This window comes from Physeter macrocephalus, unplaced genomic scaffold, assembly GCF_002837175.3.
Source record: "Physeter macrocephalus isolate SW-GA unplaced genomic scaffold, ASM283717v5 random_365, whole genome shotgun sequence".
NCBI classification, from domain to species: Eukaryota; Metazoa; Chordata; class Mammalia; order Artiodactyla; family Physeteridae; genus Physeter; species Physeter macrocephalus.
Window position 1 is genome coordinate 2197 of NW_021145574.1, and position 20914 is coordinate 23110.

The following is a 20914-nucleotide window of genomic DNA, read 5'->3' on the forward strand; positions in this document are numbered from 1 at the left end:
TGTTGGTGGGAATGTAAATTGATACAGCCACTATGGAGAACAGTATGGAGGTTCCTTAAAAGACTAAAAATCGAACTACCGTATGACCCAGCAATCCCATTACTGGGCATATACCCTTGGGAAAACCATAATTCAAAAAGAATCGTACCACAATGTTCACTGCAGCTCTATTTACAATAGCCAGGACATGGAAGCAACCTAAGTGTCCATCGACAGATGAATGGATAAAGAAGCTGTGGCACATATATACAGTGGAATATTACTCAGCCATAAAAAGAAACAAAATTGAATTATTTGTAGTGAGGTGGATGGACCTAAAGTCTGTTATACTGAGTGAAGTAAGTCAGAAAGAGAAAAACAAACACCATATGCTAACACATATATATGGAATCTAAAAAAAAAAAAAACATAAACCTGGTCATGTCAGGCCTATACCTAAAGTCCCCCTTTGGAGATTATCTCGGTTCTTTGTGATCACCTACAGGGGTGAGATAGGGAGGGTGGGAAGGAGACGCAGAGGGAGGAGATATGGGGATATATGTATATGTATAGCTGATTCACTTTGTTATAAAGCAGAAACTAACACACCATTGTAAAGCAATTATACTCCAATAAAGATGTTAAAAAAGAAAACTGCAGTGAAAAACTGATAAACTTATGAATTTCAAAACATCTCTCTCAACTACTGATAAGTAGACAAAAAAAAAAATCAGTAAAGATATAGATGATGTGAACAGCAGAACTAAAGAGCTTGATTTCCACACCTGACAATCAAAGAATACACAATCTTCTCAAACATACATGGGGGACTTCCCTGGTGGTCCAGTGGCTAAGACTCTGCGCTCCCAATGCACGGGCCCTGGGTTCGATCCCTGGTCAGGGAACTAGATCCGACATGCCTCAACTAAGAACTGGTGCAGCCAAATAAACAAATTTTAAAAAATTAAACAATTTTAAAAAACCATGGAACATTTACAAAAGTTGATCGTGTCCTAGGCCAAAGCAAATATAAACAAATTTCAAAAAATTTTCAAATTTCAAATTTTCACTACCGAAAGGCCACATTCTCCATCCACAATGCAATTAAGTTAGACATTAATAACAAAAAGATAAATAAACTACTTTTGGAAATTTTAAAACACTCCTCTAAAAAAATCTCATGGATTGAAGAAGAAATGACTGAAATATAAAAATTCTTAGAACGGAATAATAAAAATGCTACATATTCAAACCTACAGAACTCAGTAAAAGCAGTAGAGGGAATTTCACAGTTTTTTTTTTTTTAAATGGCAGTGCCACAATTTTTGTTTGTTTGTTTGTTTGTTTTTGGCTGCGTTGGGTCTTCATTGCTGCGCGCGGGCTTTCTCTAGTTGTGGCAAGCGGGGGCTGCTCTTCGTTGCGGTGCGCGGGCTTCTAATTGCGGTGGCTTCTCTTGTTGCAGGGCACAGGCTCTAGGGCACACACGGGCTTCAGGAGTTGTGTGGCGGGGGATTAGTTGCTCCGCGGCATGTGGGATCTTCCCGGACCAGGGCTTGAACCCATGTCCCCTGCGTTGGCAGGCGGACTCTTAACCACTGCGCCACCAGGGAAGCCCAGGAATTTCAGTTTTAAATCTCCCTGGATGTTTGTGCTGGTAAGTTCTAAGATACTTCCAAGGAAGAGATCATTTCAATCTCAAACTCTTTCAGAATAAAAAGAATGACGAAATACTTCCTTCCCACCTTCTTCTACAAATCCAGTATGACTTTGGTACCAAAACCACACAAGTACAGTACAAGAAAAGAACATCACAGGCCAATCTCGCTTCTGCACAGAGAAGCAAAAATTCCATATGAATTAGACCAAATCCAGAATGGTTTAACATTCTAAAATCTACAAATGTAATATACCACACAGTAGATTTTTTTTTTTAAATTGAAGTATAGTTGATTTACAACATTGTGATACTTTCAGGTGTATAGCAAAGTGATTCAGATATAGATATATATACAGATAGATAGATACATTCTTTTTCAGATTCTTGTCCATTATAGGTTATTTCAAGATATTGAATATAGTTCCCTGTGCTATACAGTAGGTCCTTGCTGTTTATTTTATATATAGTTGTGTGTATCTTAATCCCAAAGTCCTAATTTATCCCACCCATGACATAATAGATTTTTTTAAACTTAAATATATGATTACCTCAATGTATGCAGAAAAAGCACACATTCTTGATTAAAAATTCAATACCCATTCATGATTTTTTAAAAATTAATAACTTTTGGCATACTAGAGATCGAAAGGAATTTTCTTCACCTGATAAAGGATATCTATAAAAAACCTACAACAACAGTACTCTTAATGCGGAAATGATGAAAGCACTCCTTTTAAAATTAGGAAGAGATAAGCGTTCTCACTATCACCACTTCTATTCAACCATTCAGCTTTGTACTGGAGGTACTAGCTAATGCAGTAAGAGAATAAAGACAGAAATTAAATACATAGGGATCAGAAAAGAAGAAATAAAACTGTCACAATTCAGAGATGATGAACGCCTACAAAGAAACACACACACACCTCCAAAAATATTATTAGAAATAATTTAGGGGACTTCCCTGCTGGAGAAGTGGTTAAGAATCCGCCTGCCAATGTAGGGGTCATGGGTTCGATCCCTCGTCCAGTAAGATCCCACATGCCGCGGAGCACCTTAGCCCATGAGCCACAACTATTGAGCCCGAGTGCCACAACTACTGAAGCCCGCGCGACCAGAGCCCGTGCTCCACAAGAGAAGCCACCGCAGTGAGAAGCCCGCACACCGCAACGAAGAGTAGCCCCTGCTCGCCACAACCAGAGAAAGACCGCGAAAGCCTCCACGCAGCGATGAAGACCCAGCACAACCAAATATAAATAAATAAGTTTAAAAAAATAAAAATAAATAAAGTTAAAATGATACTTTAGGGCCTCCCTGGTGGCGCAGTGGTTGAGAGTCCGCCTGCCGATGCGGGGGATACGGGTTCGTGCCCCAGTCCGGGAGGATCCCACATGCCGCGGAGCGGCTGGGCCCGTGGGCCATGGCCGCTGGGCCTGCGCGTCCGGAGCCTGTGCTCCGCAACCAGAGAGGCCACAACAGTGAGAGGCCCGAGTACCGCCAAAAAAAAAAAAAAGATACTTTAAAAAAAAAGAATTGAGGAAGGTGGCTGGCTATATAATCCATGTACAAAAATCAACAGCATTTCTACACACCACTTGAAACAAGTAAATTTCTTTTTTAAAAGACAATATTTAAGGAACAACAGTTTATTTAAAGGACAAATCCTAAAAGAATAAAGTCCAAACAGAGAGGAAAAAAAAATGTAGTTATTATTTCTAGTAATTCCTAGTATTATTCTTAGTAATTGTCCCTAAATAAATGTAGATTTATTTCTAGTAGGAAAAACTACAATAAAAACTCCTAGCGCAAGAGTGATTAAAAGGAATTTTCTTAACCTGATAAAGGGCATCGACAAAAAAACCTACATCTACATTACTCTTAATGAGAAAATGATAAAAGCATTTCTTTTAAACTCAGGAACAGGATATTATTCAACTATTAAACTCTGTCATAGAGGTCCTGGCCAGAAGAGTAAAAGATCAAAGACATAAGAAATTAAAGGTAAAGAATTGGGAAAGATTTATGTATTCCTAGTAGGACTAAAGCTACGTATTACACCTACCTAGGAACAATTCTAACAAAAGATTTGAAATATCTTTGTGCTGAAAATTATAAAAGGTTATCAAAAGACATTAAAGACTATATTTAAAAATGTAGAGAGGGGCCATGTTCCTGGATAGGAAGTTTCAATATCAAAACATCAATTCTTCTAAACTGATCAATGTAACTACATTCAAAATCATTAATGAGCTTTTCTGAAAACTTATAAGCTGATCATAAAATTTACATGAAAAATCAAAAGGCCAATAATACTCAAGATAATGATGAAAAAGAAGGTAGGAGAGGGAATTCCCTGGCAGTCCAGTCGTTAGGACTCCACACTTCCATTGCAGGGGCCTGGGTTCAATCCCTGGTTGTGGAACTAAGATCCCACAAGCTGCAAGGTGCCACCAAAAACGAAACAAAACAAACAAAAAAGAAGGTAGGAGAATTTGTCCTAAAAGCATAATAATTAAAACTGTTTTGCAGGGTAGAGAAATTGATCAATGGAATAGACTAGAGGCAAGAGGCACATGTTTGTGGAGTTTTGCTATGTGACAGAGACAGGACTACAGATCAAATGGGGAAAGAAAGGGACTTCCTATAAATGGTTCTAGGCCAATCATTTTTCCAAATAGAAAATAATCAGTTTTCTAGCTCACATCATACACAAAAATCAATTCTAGGTAAATTTAGGGCTTAAAAGTAAAAAGCAAAATTCTACAATATTAAGAAGAAAATGCAGTATAATATTTTTCTGACTTTGGGGTAATTAGGGATTTCTTAAACAAGACACAAAAATAAGGATTATTAAATTCATCAAGTTACAGTTAGAAATTTCTGTTCATCATATGATGACACAGAAAAAGTAAAAAGGGGAATTCCCTGGCAGTCCAGAGGTTAGGACTCCGCACTTTCACTGCCGAGGGCCTGGGTTTGATCCCTGGTCAGGGAACTAAGATCCCACAAGCCTCGCAGAGCAGGCAAAAAAAATTCTTTAAATAAAATTAGGGGCTTCCCTGGTGGCGCAGTGGTTGAGAGTCTGCCTGCCAATGCAGGGGACACGGGTTCGAGCCCTGGTCTGGGAAGATCCCACATGCCGCGGAGCAACTAGGCCCGTGAGCCACAACTACTGAGCCTGCGCATCTGGAGCTTGTGCTCCGCAGCAAGAGAGGCCGCGACAGTGAGAGGCCCGTGCACCGCGATGAAGAGTGGCCCCCGGTCGCCGCAACTAGAGAAAGCCCACGCACAGAAAAGACGACCCAGCGTAGCCAAAAAAAAAAAAAAAAAAAAAAAAAAAAAAAAAAAGCACGTAAATTAAATTAAATTAAAAAAAAAAAAGTTAAAAGATAAAACACCTCCTGAAAGGTATCTGCAACCTATACAATCAACAAAAGATTAGTAGGTAAATGTATTAAGAACTCTTATAAATCAATAAGACAAACACAAACACCCCAAGTTTTAAAAGGTCAAATGCTATGACAGACATTTTACAGAAAAGAAAAATGTGTATGGTTACTTAACATTTAAAATGATGCTCAATCTCATTAGTAATCAGGAAAATGCAAATCAAGCTCCCAGTGAGACACCTACCAGAAAGGCAAAGATAGTCTGATCTACCATATGCTGGAGAAAATATGACTCAATGAAAATTCTTATACATTTCAGGTAAGGAATAAACTGGTCCCATCACTTAGGAAAACAATTTGGCATTGTCTCATAAAGTTGAATACTAGCATTCTCTAGATGCAGCAAGCCTACTCCTACTTCCAAGAGAGATTCTTGATAAAACTTTTGATATATCTATGTGTGCTAAAAGACATAACTGTTCATAAAACAATGTTCACAGGAGCAAGAAACTGGAAATAATCCAAATGTCCTCTGTTATATTCACACAATGTAACATTATATTGCAGTGAAAAAGAATGAGCTACAGCCATATGTCATAACAGGACGATACTAGAAAAATTATGCATGAAATAATCTTGTGATTCTCACTTTTATGGCACTCAAACCCAAAACCAAATAGTTACTGTTTTGGCATACCTATAGCTCTATTTTTTTTTTTACTTTTTTTTTTTGGTCACACCATGCGGTATGCAGAATCTTAGTTCCCCAACCAGGGATCAAACCCGTGCCCCCTGCAGTGGAAGCACAGAGTCCTAACCACTGGACCACCAGGGAAGTCCCTATGGCTGTATTTTTTAAAGCCAGGGCATGATAAAGACAACATTTAGGTCAAGAGGTGCCTCTATGTGAGACGGAGGGTGATGGAGTGGGGTTTATTGCCAAGGTGTGTGGTAGGTTCGTGGATGTCTATATCATTAAAAAAATACAAAAGAAAATAAAATAGACCAATAATGACAGCATGTTGTGAACCAAGAGTTATAACAATTCCAATTCTGTGTATCTGGAGTCTGCTAATGGCCCCTACACACACACACACACACACACACACACACACACACACACACACACACACACACACACACTCTCTGAACTAAACAGCACATGGGACTATCCCTTTCCTCTTCCCCACACCCCTACCTGTGTCCGAGCATTGAGCAGCTGTTGGAAACTTTCAACCTCTTTGCTGTCATCCGCAGCCCGCTCCTAAGGGAAGACAGAGGGAAATCTCAAGTTTGGGGAGAAGCTGCCCTTCATGTCAGAATATCCCCTTCTCCCCACATTTACTGTACGTAGCCAGACGCTGTGCCAGTCTGCAAGAATAAAACACCAAACAAAGCCAGCATAATCTTTGCCTCATGGAGGTAACGGAGCAGTGGGGGGAACACAGAGTCCTAACCACTGGACCACCAGGGAAGTCCCTATGGCTGTATTTTTTAAAGCCAGGGCATGATAAAGACAACATTTAGGTCAAGAGGTGCCTCTATGTGAGACGGAGGGTGATGGAGTGGGGTTTATTGCCAAGGTGTGTGGTAGGTTCGTGGATGTCTATATCATTAAAAAAATACAAAAGAAAATAAAATAGACCAATAATGACAGCATGTTGTGAACCAAGAGTTATAACAATTCCAATTCTGTGTATCTGGAGTCTGCTAATGGCCCCTACACACACACACACACACACACACACACACACACACACACACACACACACACACACTCTCTGAACTAAACAGCACATGGGACTATCCCTTTCCTCTTCCCCACACCCCTACCTGTGTCCGAGCATTGAGCAGCTGTTGGAAACTTTCAACCTCTTTGCTGTCATCCGCAGCCCGCTCCTAAGGGAAGACAGAGGGAAATCTCAAGTTTGGGGAGAAGCTGCCCTTCATGTCAGAATATCCCCTTCTCCCCACATTTACTGTACGTAGCCAGACGCTGTGCCAGTCTGCAAGAATAAAACACCAAACAAAGCCAGCATAATCTTTGCCTCATGGAGGTAACGGAGCAGTGGGGGGAACCCGAATTCTCCGGGGAGAGAGACAAGGAGAAAGGGCTTCAGGTACCATCAGCACCCCCAGCATCATGTCGTAGTTGTTGATCAGAAACACAAGCTGCTCCTTCCTTGAGGAGAACTCGGCTGCCACTCGAAGGACAAAATTCTCCACCTCCACCTGAAAAAATGAGAGGAGGTGACGGGAGCAGGCAAGGGCCCCCACCTCACACGCCAGCCCCCTGCAGCAGCCCTGTGGCTCGGAAACCTCTCCCAGCCACCCCTCACCTGTAGCTGGCCCAGCAGCTGCATCGTCCGTTCATTGGGAATCGTCTGATTGATGCTGACAAGAGCCGAGGAGAACTCTGCGTAGCGGCGTGTGATCTGGGAGAAAGAGGGTAGGAAGAAAAATCAAGCCACCCCCCTGGCCCAACCCATGAAACCCCCAACTCCCTTGAAGCTGGCCAGCCGGTCTCTGGGTGACTCCCACCTCCAAGCCCTCCCACCACAGTGCCCAGCCCACCCTGAGTCTGACCACACTCCCAGACTGCCCCTCACACAGCGTGGCTAGCTGTCCAGCCAGGCCCATGGACACAACCGTGAACCCGGGTGACCCCTGCAGCAAGCCTTCGAGCCCTGCCTTTCAACAGCCCGTTACCCCTGCCCGCCCTCACGTAGTGAGGCCGAGTGTCCAGCCCCCCGAGGCGCTGAGGGTCAGTGCTGCGGACACTCTGGACGTTCATCTCCAGGATCAGTTCAAACCGTGGCCACAGCAAGGCAAGCACTTGTTCCCAGTACCTGTGGGCTTGATCAGAATCAGAGATCTGGCAAGGAACGTCAGGGGTGGGGGCCAGGGGGAGGGTGTGTGTGCGGGAACCCTGATCGATGGGTGATGGCTGGTGGAAGCTGGAGTGGGTGTGAAAGGTGAGTCTGGAAGCAGTAGTACTGCCTCTAGACAGACAAATGGGAACAGGGTCAATGGTTCAGGTCAGGAGGAGCCCATGGGTCAGGGCAGGCTGGTGCAAGACCAAAGATTTCAAGGCCAGTGGGACATCAAGGACCAGAACTCAGCGACCTGTCCAGGGCAGGAACATCCCTCTTGGCTGCAATGTTGCGGAATCGGAGAACAATATGGATACAGAGAAAAACAGCAATGGCATCGTAGCAGTCAGTGAGGTAAGACTCCAGGTGTTTCTGTGATTTAGGAACAGGCAGGGGATTGGAAGAGAGTATCTGTTACTTTGCTTTTCCCAGTGGCCATGGACAGATGCTTGTGCTCCCCTGGGGACGTGGCACTGGGGAGGGGATCTAAATGGCAAATGCTCCCTCCTTCCCTGCCCACTGGCCACTCGGGTGGTCCTGCAGCCTTGCTCCCCAGATCTAAGATCACAAGTCCATCATAGCAGAATTCAGGGCTGAGCACCAAGGTGTAGGGGCCCCTGAGTTTTCAGGTGCCGTCACCTGTGTGTCCCCAGGAGCCTCCGGGAGCCCAAGCTTTGATGGTTTCATGGGGAATCACACAGTGAGGACGTGGCTCATGCATTTTAGAACGAGGGGATCCTGGTTTCAGTAACCCTAGGGCTGTGACCCCACTGTGGTGTTGACGAGAACTGGGGACAGAGGTCTAAGAGCCCGGGAGCGAGGGAGCCTACCAGGGTCATGCTGAGCGTGCGGCCCATGACTGCGTGGAAGAGGTCGTGTGCAGCCGAGCCAGACACCACAAAGAATTCACAGATGAAAAGGTATTCACGGCAGGAGTTGTCGAGGAGGGCGTAGTGCTGGCTGCGGAAGAGGGCCTCGAAAGGATACTAGGATGGAAGAGGTAAGAAAAGAGACAGACGGGATGGACCCCAGTACCAGCAGTCCGTGGACACAGCTGGGAAATCAGCAAACCTGGGTAATGGGAGCTCAGGAGACCCTCCCCATCTACCCCCAGTCCGGGCGGCGAAAGAGCATCCTGAACGGGTACTGAAGAGGTGGGGTGGGGGGCACGAGAAGAGGCCGCCCCCATCTGCTGTTGCTGCTCCCATATCCTCCTCCACACCTGCCTCATGACGTATCACCCACCTCTCCCCTCTGTACACCCGAAGTCAATGGTCCCAACCCTCTTATCACAGAACACTGGGGTGACTGGAGAAGGGGACTCCCACGGGGGCCCGCAGTGGGGGAAGCTTTGCCCTGAGGTGTGTACTCGGAGTTCTCCCCCCCCCCCCGCACCCCGTTAGCTAAGGCTTGCTCCTCCGCCTACCCTCTGTTCTCCCCGCTGGGCGGTGTGGGGCACAAGGATGGGGGCTTCCAGTTCAGTGGGGGAGATGACAGAGCCCCGGGTCCCCAGGGTGAAGATGGTGTTCCTGCTGCGGAGGGACGGCTTTGAGAAGAATCGTGGAGAGTCAGAGTCAAGGGAAACAGTCACAGCACAACTGTGATGGAAGGTCAAAGACTCAGGACCTCCAGGGGCCCCCAGCAGCCAGACACAGCCCCAGGGCCCCTCTTTCCCAATTCTGGGGCCCCACTTCACCTCACATCGGTGAATGGACTCTAAGGTGCCTCTACACCCCCTGACATCATATGCAAAACTCCGTGTCAAGATGATCTGTGCATTTTTCTGGGGAGGGAGGCCACAGCCTTGATCACATTCTCAGAGGTTTTGGTCCCACAGAACAAGGTAAGCAGCAGTGCCTTGGAGGCTGGAGCCAGAAGCCCCCCTCACTCTCCAGACCCAGCATGAGGGCCTCTCAGCTCCAGGATATCTTTCTTGGCTGTATCTTCCACGCCCATTAGATCATCCTTCTCAGCGACTTCCTCATACTAGAGAAAAGAGCAGAGAGAACTGGGAACCATCGCTTCCCAAAGTGCAACAAAAAAATGTCTTTTTATACTGTCCCCCATTGCCCCATAGCTGCCCCTCCCCCCAGCCCAGGGGCCCAGGACTGCCTCGCCCTCCATGGCCTCACCTGCACCTTCATGAGCCGCCCCAGGTAAGAGCGGTAGTAGGACAGGTAGATCTTGCTCAGTGTCTCCACGTACTCGTCCCTGATCTCCTTTGCGGTGGCCCGTTCGTTGCCCAGCAGGAACTGATAGAAAAACCTGGAGGGGCCAGCGACCAGTGAGTCTACCTGACGGCCCAAGACGCCCAGCATCATGCTGGGCTGCTCAAGAGCTCCGAGGCCACCCCCAGCCCTTCCTTTGGGCGACAACCTGTACTTCAGCAGGGCCGTCTGGGGGATCTGATAGTTGGTCATTGGTTTTCTGAAGGAATAGATCTTCTGAAGGATGAACTCTCGGATCTTCGTCACTGCCTAGACATGGGGGACCAAACACAGGGCATGAAGCTGCAACCTTCTCACTGTTTGGGAATTACTGAGGGAAGGAACAAATGTTGGATATGGGAGGAGGAAGAGTAGAGAATACCTCTTTGATATTTCTTAAGACTTCCAGGGGAACCCAGAGATGTGAGAATGAGCTCTGCCAGGTAAAGGCAAAGTGAAGTTCTTGGGCACAGGCTATAATGAGCTTTGCCAGGGCAATTCAGAGTGGACTTCTCAGGGAGGCTGGTTTGAGTAGTCTCTAGAGTATCCACCCCCCTCCCCACCTTGATCCGGAGCCGGTCGAGCACGCCTCGGACGTCTGCGCAGGCTGCTGTGCCTCTAGCCTCCTGCTCTCGGACTGCAGCTGCCTTGGCATCCAGCTCCTGCAGCTGCTCCAGGAACCGGGGCTCTGTGACTGGTGCCTCCAGAATTGCCCTGGGGAGCAAGGAGGGGTGGGATGGGTGAGGAGGGAGACCCAGACACCCCTAGATTCTAAACCATACCCCTGGCATCCAGCCTCTGTCTCCTCTCCCTTCTTACACTGCATCATAGAGTCAGGACACATGTACAAAGTTTTCTGTTCCTAGACACACACACCTCCACCACCCACGTAAGCCTTGGACCCCCTTCTCTACGTCCAACCCTGGATGATTCCTAATCTTTGATGCCTAAAGCCCGCATCAAGGTTAGGAAGAGCTGTCAACCCACTCATCAGTTTCTGGAAGTGACGCGATGGAGACCCATGTGGTAAGTAGGGTAGGTTGCTCCAGCCCATCTACTTGGTACAGACATTATGCCCCTTCAAACTGATGACTCACGTGACCAGAGCAGAGGGCACCACCAGACCATCAACAAGCTCCCCGAGTTTCCCCCGAACAGCCTGGCGGTTTCGAAGCCGAATGTTCATGGCTCCTGACTGTTCCTGCAGTGTCCGGATCTCAGAGCTGATGGAGCTGAGATCACTCTGAAAAGCTCCCAACATCTGCTCCATGCGCTGGGGGAAGGTGGAAGTGTTACTGAATGGCCATAGGGTTGGCAGGGGACGAGTGGGCCACCCAAGTTTCTTGGTAAAATCTCCAGTATCTATCAGTCCATGAGGGTAGTGGATGATAAGGGAAGAGGTACCTGAACGGTCACTGGCAAATAACATTAGTCATAACGGCAAGAACAAAAAAGGCTGCTGAGGTCATCCTGAAAGTGACTCTAACTGTCCCCACCTGAGGCTGATGATGTAAAGAAAGGTCCCAGAGACCATGATCTGGGCTCAGGATTATGAGGGTTACTAACCTCAAGGACAGCATCACAGGCTGTGATCTGGTTGTGCAGAGATGCTATGTTCTCACTCTCTTGGATATCTGACTCACAAAAAGTCAAGGGGCCTCACTGTGGAGATGGAGATCCTCAGACCCGCAGGAACCCTCTAATTTCTCCTTGAGGTGACATAAACCTCAGAAAGAAGATGGCAGCCCCAAAGGGGCTGTCAGCACCATGCCCCCCAAAATGCCCATTTTAATAACACCACCCTTTTTCTCTGCTGCAGGATACAATCCCGAATGGATTTCTGCTCAATCTGCTGTAGCTCCAGCTCAACCTGCTTTGAATAGTGACGGAGATCCACACCCTGAGACGACAGAAACGTGACAGGTCAGGAGAGAGTCAGTGAAGGGATGCTGGAACAGAGTCAATGAAGGACTAGAGAGTAAGACACCAAGGTGGTATTAGAAGAGCAAGAGATTGTTTTCTTCTTCTTTTCTCTGAGGGGAGGGTAAGTGGAGGGACAGATTAGTATAGTGGAAAACCTCACCGTTTTAAGAGCTTCCTTTACTAACTCATCCTCCAGATTCGCCTGAATGTGAACTGCAAATAGAAGTTCATCATAAGGGTCCATCCAGCTCCTCCACAGCTCCATCCCCACATTGAACATCTGCACACTAACCCCTGCCTTAGTACTTCCAGCCCCCATGCCTCTCAGGTTATAGGAACTGCATCCCCCCACCCCCGTGCCATCATTTACCATCCACTTCATCCAGGATGAATTCATCAGAGGTGATGTCCAACTCTCCAAGCTGCAATGGCTCCTGAAGACCCGGACCACCCTCCTGGAAAGGGACAGGTTAATGGGAAAGCAAGGGGGAGAACAAAATACAATGGGATAATCACCAACCCTTCAAGTGGGGGAGAAGGAGTTTCACTGGGGAGCCATAGGTAAATACTGAGTCCAAAAATTCCAAAAAGTTTCACATTGTCTCAGTCTTACTGATTGGGGCTGATGGGTAGGGAATATGACCAGCAGACAGGCAACCCAGAAAGGGCGGAGGTGACCAAATAAGGAAAATTAGGAGATGCAGAGGACAGAGCAGAACCTGCAGTTGAATTTAGGATCTCTAGACTCCTGCTATCTTAGGTGTTCTATCACCATCCCTCTGGGGAGCCCCAGCCTTTCTAGAAATGTCAGCTAACCTATAGTGTTTACCTACACACCAGGTGCCATCTTATTTGTATTCATTTGCCTAATCCTAACCGACAACCTATACAGTAGGTCTTATTTTCTTCACCTTATAGGTGTGGAAAGTGATGGCACAGACGGACTAGTTAACTTGCCCAAAGACACACAGAGTGTAAGTGGCAGAGATGGAATTATAACCCAAGCAATCTAACTCCAGAGGCCATGTTCCTAGCCGTTACTCTACACTGTTTCTCTATTCTGCCCAAACATCTGGAGATTAACTTAAATTGTGGCCCCAGAACCTGAGTCTCGGCCATTCTGGTCCCCGCTCAGGTTCAGGTCCGATTTCAGGAAGGTGTATGGAGAGCCAAACTGGGTAGCATCACCGGTAGCAGCCGAGCTCCCAACCTTGTGCCTACACCCAGCCCAGGCCTTTCTGACGTGAGGAGATCGGACAAGACTCTGGAGGAGAAACAGCCCTGCGTTCTCACCAGCGGGCCCTCTTCCTCCTCCATATCTGAGGCTCCGGCCCGCAACACCAGCTCCCGGGCGGCTGCAGCCATGGTCGCAGCGGCGGCCATTCCGCGCAGCCTCACTTCCGGCAGCTGTCAGGCGAGTCTGTTCCCCGCAGTGGAACTACAAGTCCTGGAGTGTCTTGCACGGCGCGAAATGGCTCCCAGATGTTTGAGTTAAATTGTTAAATTGTTTGCCTCCAGCCTTTCCCTTTCAGCTCTAACCGCTTCACCCAAGTGCAAATGGGAATTGGAAGTCTTAAGCACGATCTCAATCCGGAACCTTCGTTGCTCTCACACCCAAGAACTTTACGAACATGTAAAGAAAAACCGCACCGGAAGTCTTGGCTCCAAACTCCGACTCTTGCACAGTTTCCGGAAGCTCCTCATCAAGATCGCTCCGCCCCTTCCGACGGGTAGCGATATAGTGCTGGTACGTCACTTCCATTCTCTCTTCCACTGGAGGCCTACACGCTGCCGCTGGGGCCGCCGCCATGGTAAGACTGGAATCGGTACGGGGATCTGGCGACATCGGAACCGGGGCAAGGAAGGTCTGCTGTCAGGGGGCCGAAAATGTTCTACCCTGGGGGCCTGCAACTTTCTGTGTGGAGCCTTGGATCGCACCCCTGGAAAAGGACGACTAAAGACATCCAGTTCTGGGGAGTGGGGCCGGAGGAAGTGATTCCCCGGGCGCTGGAAAGGCGTGGGCGTGAGTGGGGGACCTCCGGCCTCCGCCACTCAGAGTGTACTTTGGGAACGGGCAGGAGACGTGCTTCCTCCCGGAGGTCGCGTTTTTCTAAGCCTGAACACTTTATGCTCCTGCTTGTCTGCAGGACCGAGGAGTTTGTTGTGTCGTGAAAACCTGACGGGGGCTTCTTGCTCTCTGTGTGACAAGCCTAACGCTCGTGTTTGAGGTTACGGTTTAATGGTAGTTCACGGTGTCTAATTTCTCCTCGAATCTCTGTCAGTCTCTAGTAATCCCCGAGAAGTTCCAGCACATTTTGCGAGTACTCAACACCAACATCGATGGGCGGCGGAAAATTGCCTTTGCCATCACTGCAATTAAGGTAAAGTAGGGTAAGGACTACTTGGGTTGTTAACAGTTAAGCTGTCATTAAGGCAAGGTGGAGGAAGTCCCAACCAGATCACCACGTCTGCTGGGTAAAAAACAAATGGTTAAGAGCGCAACTAGTCCCCTTAACCATATTTGCCCCAAAAGGTAAGTGATAAAAGCCAAAGAATAGTCTCACGTCAAGCCAATGTATTTCACCTAGGGGATGGGGAATGGGTTTGGTTGTCTACCTGAATTCACTAAAAACTTCCTGGACCATCAGCCATCAATCAGCTTGTAAGGTCCGTGTGAGATTTGGTTTCTGCCCCTCTCCCCCAGTGCATCATAACAGCAACCCTTCCTGGGAAATGTGTATATCCTAGGAATTGGATAATTGTACATTTTGAAGGGTGAGTAGAAATGCCAAGAGATTCTAAGTTGGGAGATGGGAGATGTCACTATGTCGTGACAGGACACCATTATAAGTATTTTATAGATAGGTTGTTAATTTAAAACAGTATATCATAAGCTTTTCTTTATAAGATCCATCGCATGTACTTTTTCATTCTGTAATTCAAGGAGCATAGCTTTCATACTTAAATGGTACATATAAAGACTGCTTCCTTCTGTTCTGTGAAACTAGTAAGGCAGTGTGAAATACAGTACAGGCTTACCTCATTTTATCGTGCTTAGCAATAATGTGTTTTTTGTGGCAACCCTGTCTCAAGGAAGTCAGTTTTCAATAGCATTTGCTCACTTCACATTTTGGTAATTCTTGCAATATTTCAAACGTTTTCATTGCTATATTTGTTAATGGTGATCTGTGATCAGTGGCCTTTGGTGTTACTATTGCAAAAATATTTAGACTTCATGAAGGCTCAGGTGATGGTTACCACTTTATAGTAATAAAGTATCTTTTAATCAAGGTATGTATGGGGTTTTTTGAGACATAAGGCTATTGCTCCCTTAATAGATTACATAACTTTTACATGTGCTGGGAAACCAAAATATATTGTGTAGCTCCCTTTATTGCAATATTCACTGTTTGGCATGGTCTGGAAGCGAGCCCACTGTATCTGTAAGGTTGCCTGTTCCCTTTTTAAAGGCTGTAGATGAGATAGTGAAAATAAAAGATGAGCATGGTTAGTAGGATGCTTCTGTTAAACCCTTTCTCTGCCTCTTTGAAATTAATTAGTTTGTTATTTGTTATCTTAAGTATGTGTCAACCTTTGTAGTCAGCTTAAAACAGTTTAACCAAAGCAGTTTCCAATACTTAATGAGTGTTTTGATAAATCTTTTTATTAACTTGATGCCCTCCTTATCATTGGGAAAGATTAGATATAGGCAGGTACTAGGGCCATTGCTAATTGTGTGGAAGTCAGCCTTTGCTGGCTCTTCCTCTGGTGAGACAACTGAAGCTTGCAGGTGGTCTTTTGGAGGGGGGCAGTGTTTAGCTATTACATATAGTGCTATTACAAATGTTCTAGTACATGTACATATACATTTTTAAAGAACATCCATCTGCATTTCTGGTAGGTATATAGGACATGTATATGTTTAGCTTTAGTAAATACTGCTAAACAGTTTTCCAAAGTGCTTGTATCAATTTACACTTTCTATGAGAAGTGTATGGGAGCCCTGTTGCTCCACCACCTTTGCAGGTGGTCTTTTGTTAATGATCTGGAATGTAGGGTGGGGTAATACTTAGAAATTGGAAGAAAGTTGCAGGGGGAGGTTGAGTATAAGGAGGTGTTCCTCAAAAAAATGTAGTTAGAGGAGCAAGGTTAATTGGCCAGGGAAAGGTGAAGTATTGAAGTTGGCACAAGCAGAAGAGGGTATTTGCTGAGAGGTAATACACACCTGCAAGGTTATTCTATGCCACGATCCCTTTGTTGTTTTGTTTCCATTTGTGTACTTTTGCTATGAATATTCCTTAAGGCTGGTTGTTCTGCTCTTTCTCTAAATCAGGATGATAACTGCTGTCTGTGGATTGTTTGGAAACATGGAGGGGGTCGGAATTGGTCACAATGACTGGGTTTCAGAGACTAGTATGAAGTTAGTATCAACTCTTCTGTGTACATGGTCCAGGCCCTTGAGCTACAAAGATGAGAAAGTGATGATTTCCTGTAGTGTACTTTTCTGGATGGAGAGAATAAGGGTGGTCTGCTTGGGCCAGAGTAAAGGGGATCTGGGGGTCTAACTTAGGAGGTTGGCAAGCCAGTATCTAAATAGGGCTTTCAAAAATCTTAGCTTGACAGCAACTGTTTTAAAAACTTGTTTATGGAAAGTTTTAAACACTTAAAAGTAGAAGGAAGAGAATTAAAGTTTGAGAGAGACTTAAGATCCTAGTCTCTTCCAAATCAATCTGGTAATTTGACTTCCTGGTCACTTTCTTACAGAGAGGAAATACCATCTATTTCAGTTTCCTGGGGCCCTTGTAACACAGACTTGTTGGCTTCAAACAACAGAAACCTAATCTCTCAGTTCTGGATGCCAAACATCCTTGGTTTCTTTGTGTTAACAGCTGCATCACTTTAGTGTCTCGCCTCTTATCACATGCCTTCTTCCCTCTGTGTCTGTGTCCTCTCCTTTGATAAGAACACCAGTCATTGGATTTAATCCAATATGACCTCATTTTAACAAACTGTATTTCGAAATAAAGTAACATTTTGAGGTTCTGGATGGCCATACATTTGGTGGGACACTATTCAACCCAGCACACAGTCCTTCACTATCCAAGTCTATTTGGTTTGTGAATTCAGGTGGCAAGGAGTACCAGTGGTGGTGTTGATATGATGTCACTGATTTAAGTGTTCGTTTATTTTGATCGTGCAGTGACCTGCCCAAAGGATCATGGCCCGTGGCCCTTAGACAACGTGAGCAACTGACATTCCTACCCTTTAATCAACCCTATTAATTCAGAATACCCTAATCTTGCTGCCTTGGTGCTACCTCAGCTCTGAGGGACATCGGCTTCATCCTCCACGATACAGAAATGAGGAGGTGCCATTCTTGGGTGCTGCTGTATTGTCTTAACAGCAGCATTTACGACTACGTCTGTATGCTGGGCAATGTGGGGAAAAAAGATTCTGCTTTCAAGGGGTATATGCCCCAAGTTCTCTGGTCCACCCCTGCCTCTGAACAAAACTTTTTCACTTTTAATGATCTGGCTTTGTATCTGGAAAAGTATAAGGCACTAGGTTATTATAGGACCTACCTTTCTGTGCTTTTTGAATCATGGGTCTACAAAGGAAACCCAAAAAATCAGACTCATCCGACTCTGAAACCTTTCCTCAGGGTGTGGGGCGAAGATATGCTCATGTGGTGTTGAGGAAAGCAGACATCGACCTCACCAAGAGGGCAGGAGAGCTCACTGAGGATGAGGTGAGGACAAGGAACGGGGGCTGGGGGTTGGGCCTATGGGGAGGGGGTGGGGAGACCATCTGGACCTGACCCTTGTCCTGCCTGCCAGGTGGAACGTGTGATCACCATTATGCAGAATCCACGCCAATACAAGATCCCAGACTGGTTCTTAAACAGACAGAAGGACGTGAAGGATGGAAAATACAGCCAGGTGTGTATTAAGATGGGAGAGATTAGAGAAAAGCAGGGTGTCCAGTTAGAATTGGTCATAGGCCATGGGGTAGAACAAGCATACCTCACCATCTCCTCTGTATCCAGGTCCTGGCCAACGGTCTGGACAACAAGCTCCGTGAAGACCTGGAGCGACTGAAGAAGATTAGGGCCCACCGAGGGCTACGCCACTTCTGGGGGTGAGTGGGGCGGGGGTTCATCTCTGCCTGTCCCTAGACTCCCAGGGAATTCTCATGCTCTGTCTTTTTCCAGATGTTTGTTTTGTATGGTGTAAGACCTGTAACCCTTCTCTTTTCTCACCTGCAGACTTCGTGTACGAGGCCAGCACACCAAGACCACAGGCCGCCGTGGCCGCACCGTGGGTGTGTCCAAGAAGAAATAAATTTCTGGGCGTTGTCTGTTAATAAATAGTTTATACAGTTATGGCTTCCTTCTTTATGGTTCTTTGCATTTTTCTGGAGACACTAATAGGGAACATGTTCTCACACTGGGCCCTGTTGGTCATTTTCCCTCCTGCTTGCTGTTGCCACTCCCCACTACAGGAAGCAACATTTTACTTAGTGGTGGCCCGCTCTCCAGGTGGGTGGGAGAAGGGGCAACCAACACGCTCATCCTCGAGGAGGAGCCCTCACGATTTTCAAGACTAGGCTCCCTATTGTTGGCTTGCAGGGTGTTGAGGCTTGTGTCGGTAATTGAGCCTAGCCGGTTGCCGCTTAGGTATTTCCAGGTCTTTACCACCCTAGGTTTCTGCGAGTTGGGAGATGCTGATTTTGGTGACCCGGAAGAGCTGAGCAGCAGGGAGGGGTGGGGCGCGTTGTTGCGAGGGGGCCGCTGCCGTTCCACCTGCACAGCGTTCGCCCTCTGTGCCTGAGGCCCGCGGGTCCAATTCCATTCTTGCCCAGTTTCGGGAAAGACCCCACTTCTACACCATCCGCTCCCTCCCCTCTGCATTGTGCTTGCCGCGCGGCTGCGAAGCTTCTAACAGGCTTTCCGGGGACGCGCACGCCACGCCCTCCCAGCGAGAGGGGCGGGACTAGGCCGCCGCCGCGGACGGGAGAGGTGACTGGTGAAGCGGAAACCCGCCGGCCATGGAGCCAGGTCTCGGCGGCCGAGCCGACAAGGTAACCTCCCCCCAGCTGCAGCCATGGGCACCGCCGCGCCGCTTCCCGCGCCGGCACCTTAGGGCGCTGGTACACGCCGTACCCTCCGCCCGCCCCAGCCCTGGCGTGGCCGGTTAGGGACCCAAGTGTCCTAGAGCTGCACTCTCCGCCCTCTAACCGCGTTCCATTTTTCCCTCCAGGTCCCCTCTGACTGCGCCGCACCATGCGCCTCAGCCTCTTCCGGCGCCTTCTCCTGGCTGCCCTGCTGCTCTTGATTGTCTGGACGCTCTTTGGGCCCTCGGGCATCGGGGAGGAGCTACTGAGCCTCTCGCTAGCTTCCCTGCTCCCAGGCCCGGCCTCGCCCGGGCCGCCCCTGACCCTGCCCCGCCTCCTGATCCCCAACGAGGAGGCGTGCAGCGGTCCCGGCCCCCCGCCCTTCCTGCTAATTCTGGTGTGCACGGCCCCGGAGAACCTAAACCAGAGAAACGCCATTCGGGCCTCGTGGGGCCGGCTGCGCGAGGCCCGAGGGCTCAGGGTGCAGACTGTCTTTCTGCTGGGAGAGCCCAGCTGGGGCTCGCGCGGGAACGACCTGGCGCGGGAGTCAGCTGCCCAGGGGGACATAATGCAGGCGGCCTTCCAGGATTCCTACCGCAACCTCACTCTCAAGACCCTCAGCGGGCTGAACTGGGCCGACAAACACTGCCCCGTGGCCCGCTACATCCTCAAGACCGACGATGATGTGTTCGTCAATGTCCCCGAACTGGTATCAGAGCTGGTCCGGCGAGGAGGCCGCTGGGAGCAATGGGAAAGGGGCATGGGGACCCCGAGAAAGGCGCAAGTTGGAGATGAAAAGTGGGAAGGAGACCCCACCTTGGCGAGCCAGCCAGTGCCTCTCTTGTACCTGGGCCGTGTGCATTGGCGGGTGCACCCCTCTCGGACACCAGGGGGCAAGCACCAGATATCAGAGGAACAGTGGCCTCCCACCTGGGGCCCCTTTCCCCCCTATGCCTCAGGCACGGGGTATGTGCTATCGGCTTCTGCTGTGCAGCTCATACTGAAGGTAGCCAGCCGGGCACCCCCTCTGCCACTGGAGGATGTCTTTGTGGGGTTAAGTGCCCGACGAGGAGGCCTCGCCCCAACCCACTGTGTCAAGCTGGCTGGTGCCACCCATTACCCCCTGGATCGGTGCTGCTATGGGAAATTCCTGCTGACATCCCACAAGTTGGACCCCTGGGAGATGCAGGAAGCCTGGAAGCTGGTGGGTGGCTCTGACGGGGAAAGAACTGTACCTTTCTGCTCCTGGCTCCAGGGAGTCCTCGGCATCCTCCGATGCCGGGTAATAGCCTGGCTTCACAGCTGAGAGGGCCTGGGCGCCCAGGAGAGGGGTGAGGAGCTGAGAGTCCAGCCAGCACCCTCACCACCTTCTCTCTCCCGGGCCCAAGGCAGGGGCTCTAGCTGGCTGCAACTGATTGGTTGCCCTACACCAGATGCTCAGTCTGTCACTGAAGACTGAGGGATACAGGAGACACCTAGGGGGCTGCCTGGCCTGCCAGCCCCAAAGATGGTCATCAGGAAGAGCCGCACATGCTGGGTTGTTCTCTCCAGCCACGGCAGGGGAGGGGCACAAGCCCCTCAATAAACTTGTCTCTCTTCCTCTTCGAGTACAGTGTGGTCCTCACCAGGAGTCTCAGATCACAAACCTGGGGAGCCTGAAGGCTACCAGAGCCTGCTGGATGGAAAGGACATCTCCAGGGATGTGGGAGAGGGAGGACAGCCTCTCCCTGGAGGAAGGCCCTAGAGAGCCACACTAAAGCCACAGCGACCACAAGA

At 48.2% G+C, this 20914-nt stretch overlaps 3 protein-coding genes across 4 annotated transcripts; 2 read left to right on the top strand and 1 right to left on the bottom strand.

The window, feature by feature from the left end:
- Positions 1 to 5205: 5205 nt before the first annotated feature.
- On the bottom strand, positions 5206 to 13618 carry VPS52 (VPS52 subunit of GARP complex). 2 transcript variants are annotated; one of them, XM_055082797.1, is made up of 18 exons: positions 13319 to 13618; positions 12396 to 12480; positions 12186 to 12238; positions 11927 to 12002; positions 11669 to 11736; positions 11200 to 11375; positions 10666 to 10816; positions 10272 to 10372; positions 10028 to 10160; positions 9824 to 9881; positions 9322 to 9455; positions 8726 to 8881; positions 8149 to 8267; positions 7748 to 7871; positions 7362 to 7457; positions 7147 to 7254; positions 6856 to 6921; positions 5206 to 5262 (listed from the first exon to the last, which is right to left on the bottom strand). In XM_055082797.1, exons 1-18 carry the CDS (start codon positions 13406 to 13408, stop codon positions 5221 to 5223), a joined length of 1836 nt encoding a protein of 611 aa, XP_054938772.1. In that variant the 5' UTR covers positions 13409 to 13618; the 3' UTR covers positions 5206 to 5220. The 2 variants fall into 2 exon arrangements, with proteins under 2 accessions (XP_054938772.1, XP_054938773.1); XM_055082798.1 differs by lacking the exon at positions 12186 to 12238 and having other exon boundaries at positions 13319 to 13448.
- Positions 13619 to 13702: 84 nt separating this feature from the next.
- RPS18 (ribosomal protein S18) lies at positions 13703 to 18407 on the top strand. Its single transcript, XM_007128821.4, has 6 exons — positions 13703 to 13836; positions 14308 to 14406; positions 17688 to 17774; positions 17863 to 17964; positions 18072 to 18163; positions 18291 to 18407. Exons 1-6 carry the CDS (start codon positions 13834 to 13836, stop codon positions 18364 to 18366), a joined length of 459 nt encoding a protein of 152 aa, XP_007128883.1. The 5' UTR covers positions 13703 to 13833; the 3' UTR covers positions 18367 to 18407.
- A 649-nt stretch (positions 18408 to 19056) lies between these two features.
- B3GALT4 (beta-1,3-galactosyltransferase 4) lies at positions 19057 to 20742 on the top strand. The gene is made up of 2 exons (XM_007128822.2): positions 19057 to 19105; positions 19285 to 20742. The coding sequence occupies exon 2, from the start codon at positions 19308 to 19310 to the stop codon at positions 20442 to 20444; it is 1137 nt and encodes a 378-aa protein (XP_007128884.1). The 5' UTR covers positions 19057 to 19105; positions 19285 to 19307; the 3' UTR covers positions 20445 to 20742.
- The last annotated feature ends 172 nt before the right edge of the window (positions 20743 to 20914 follow it).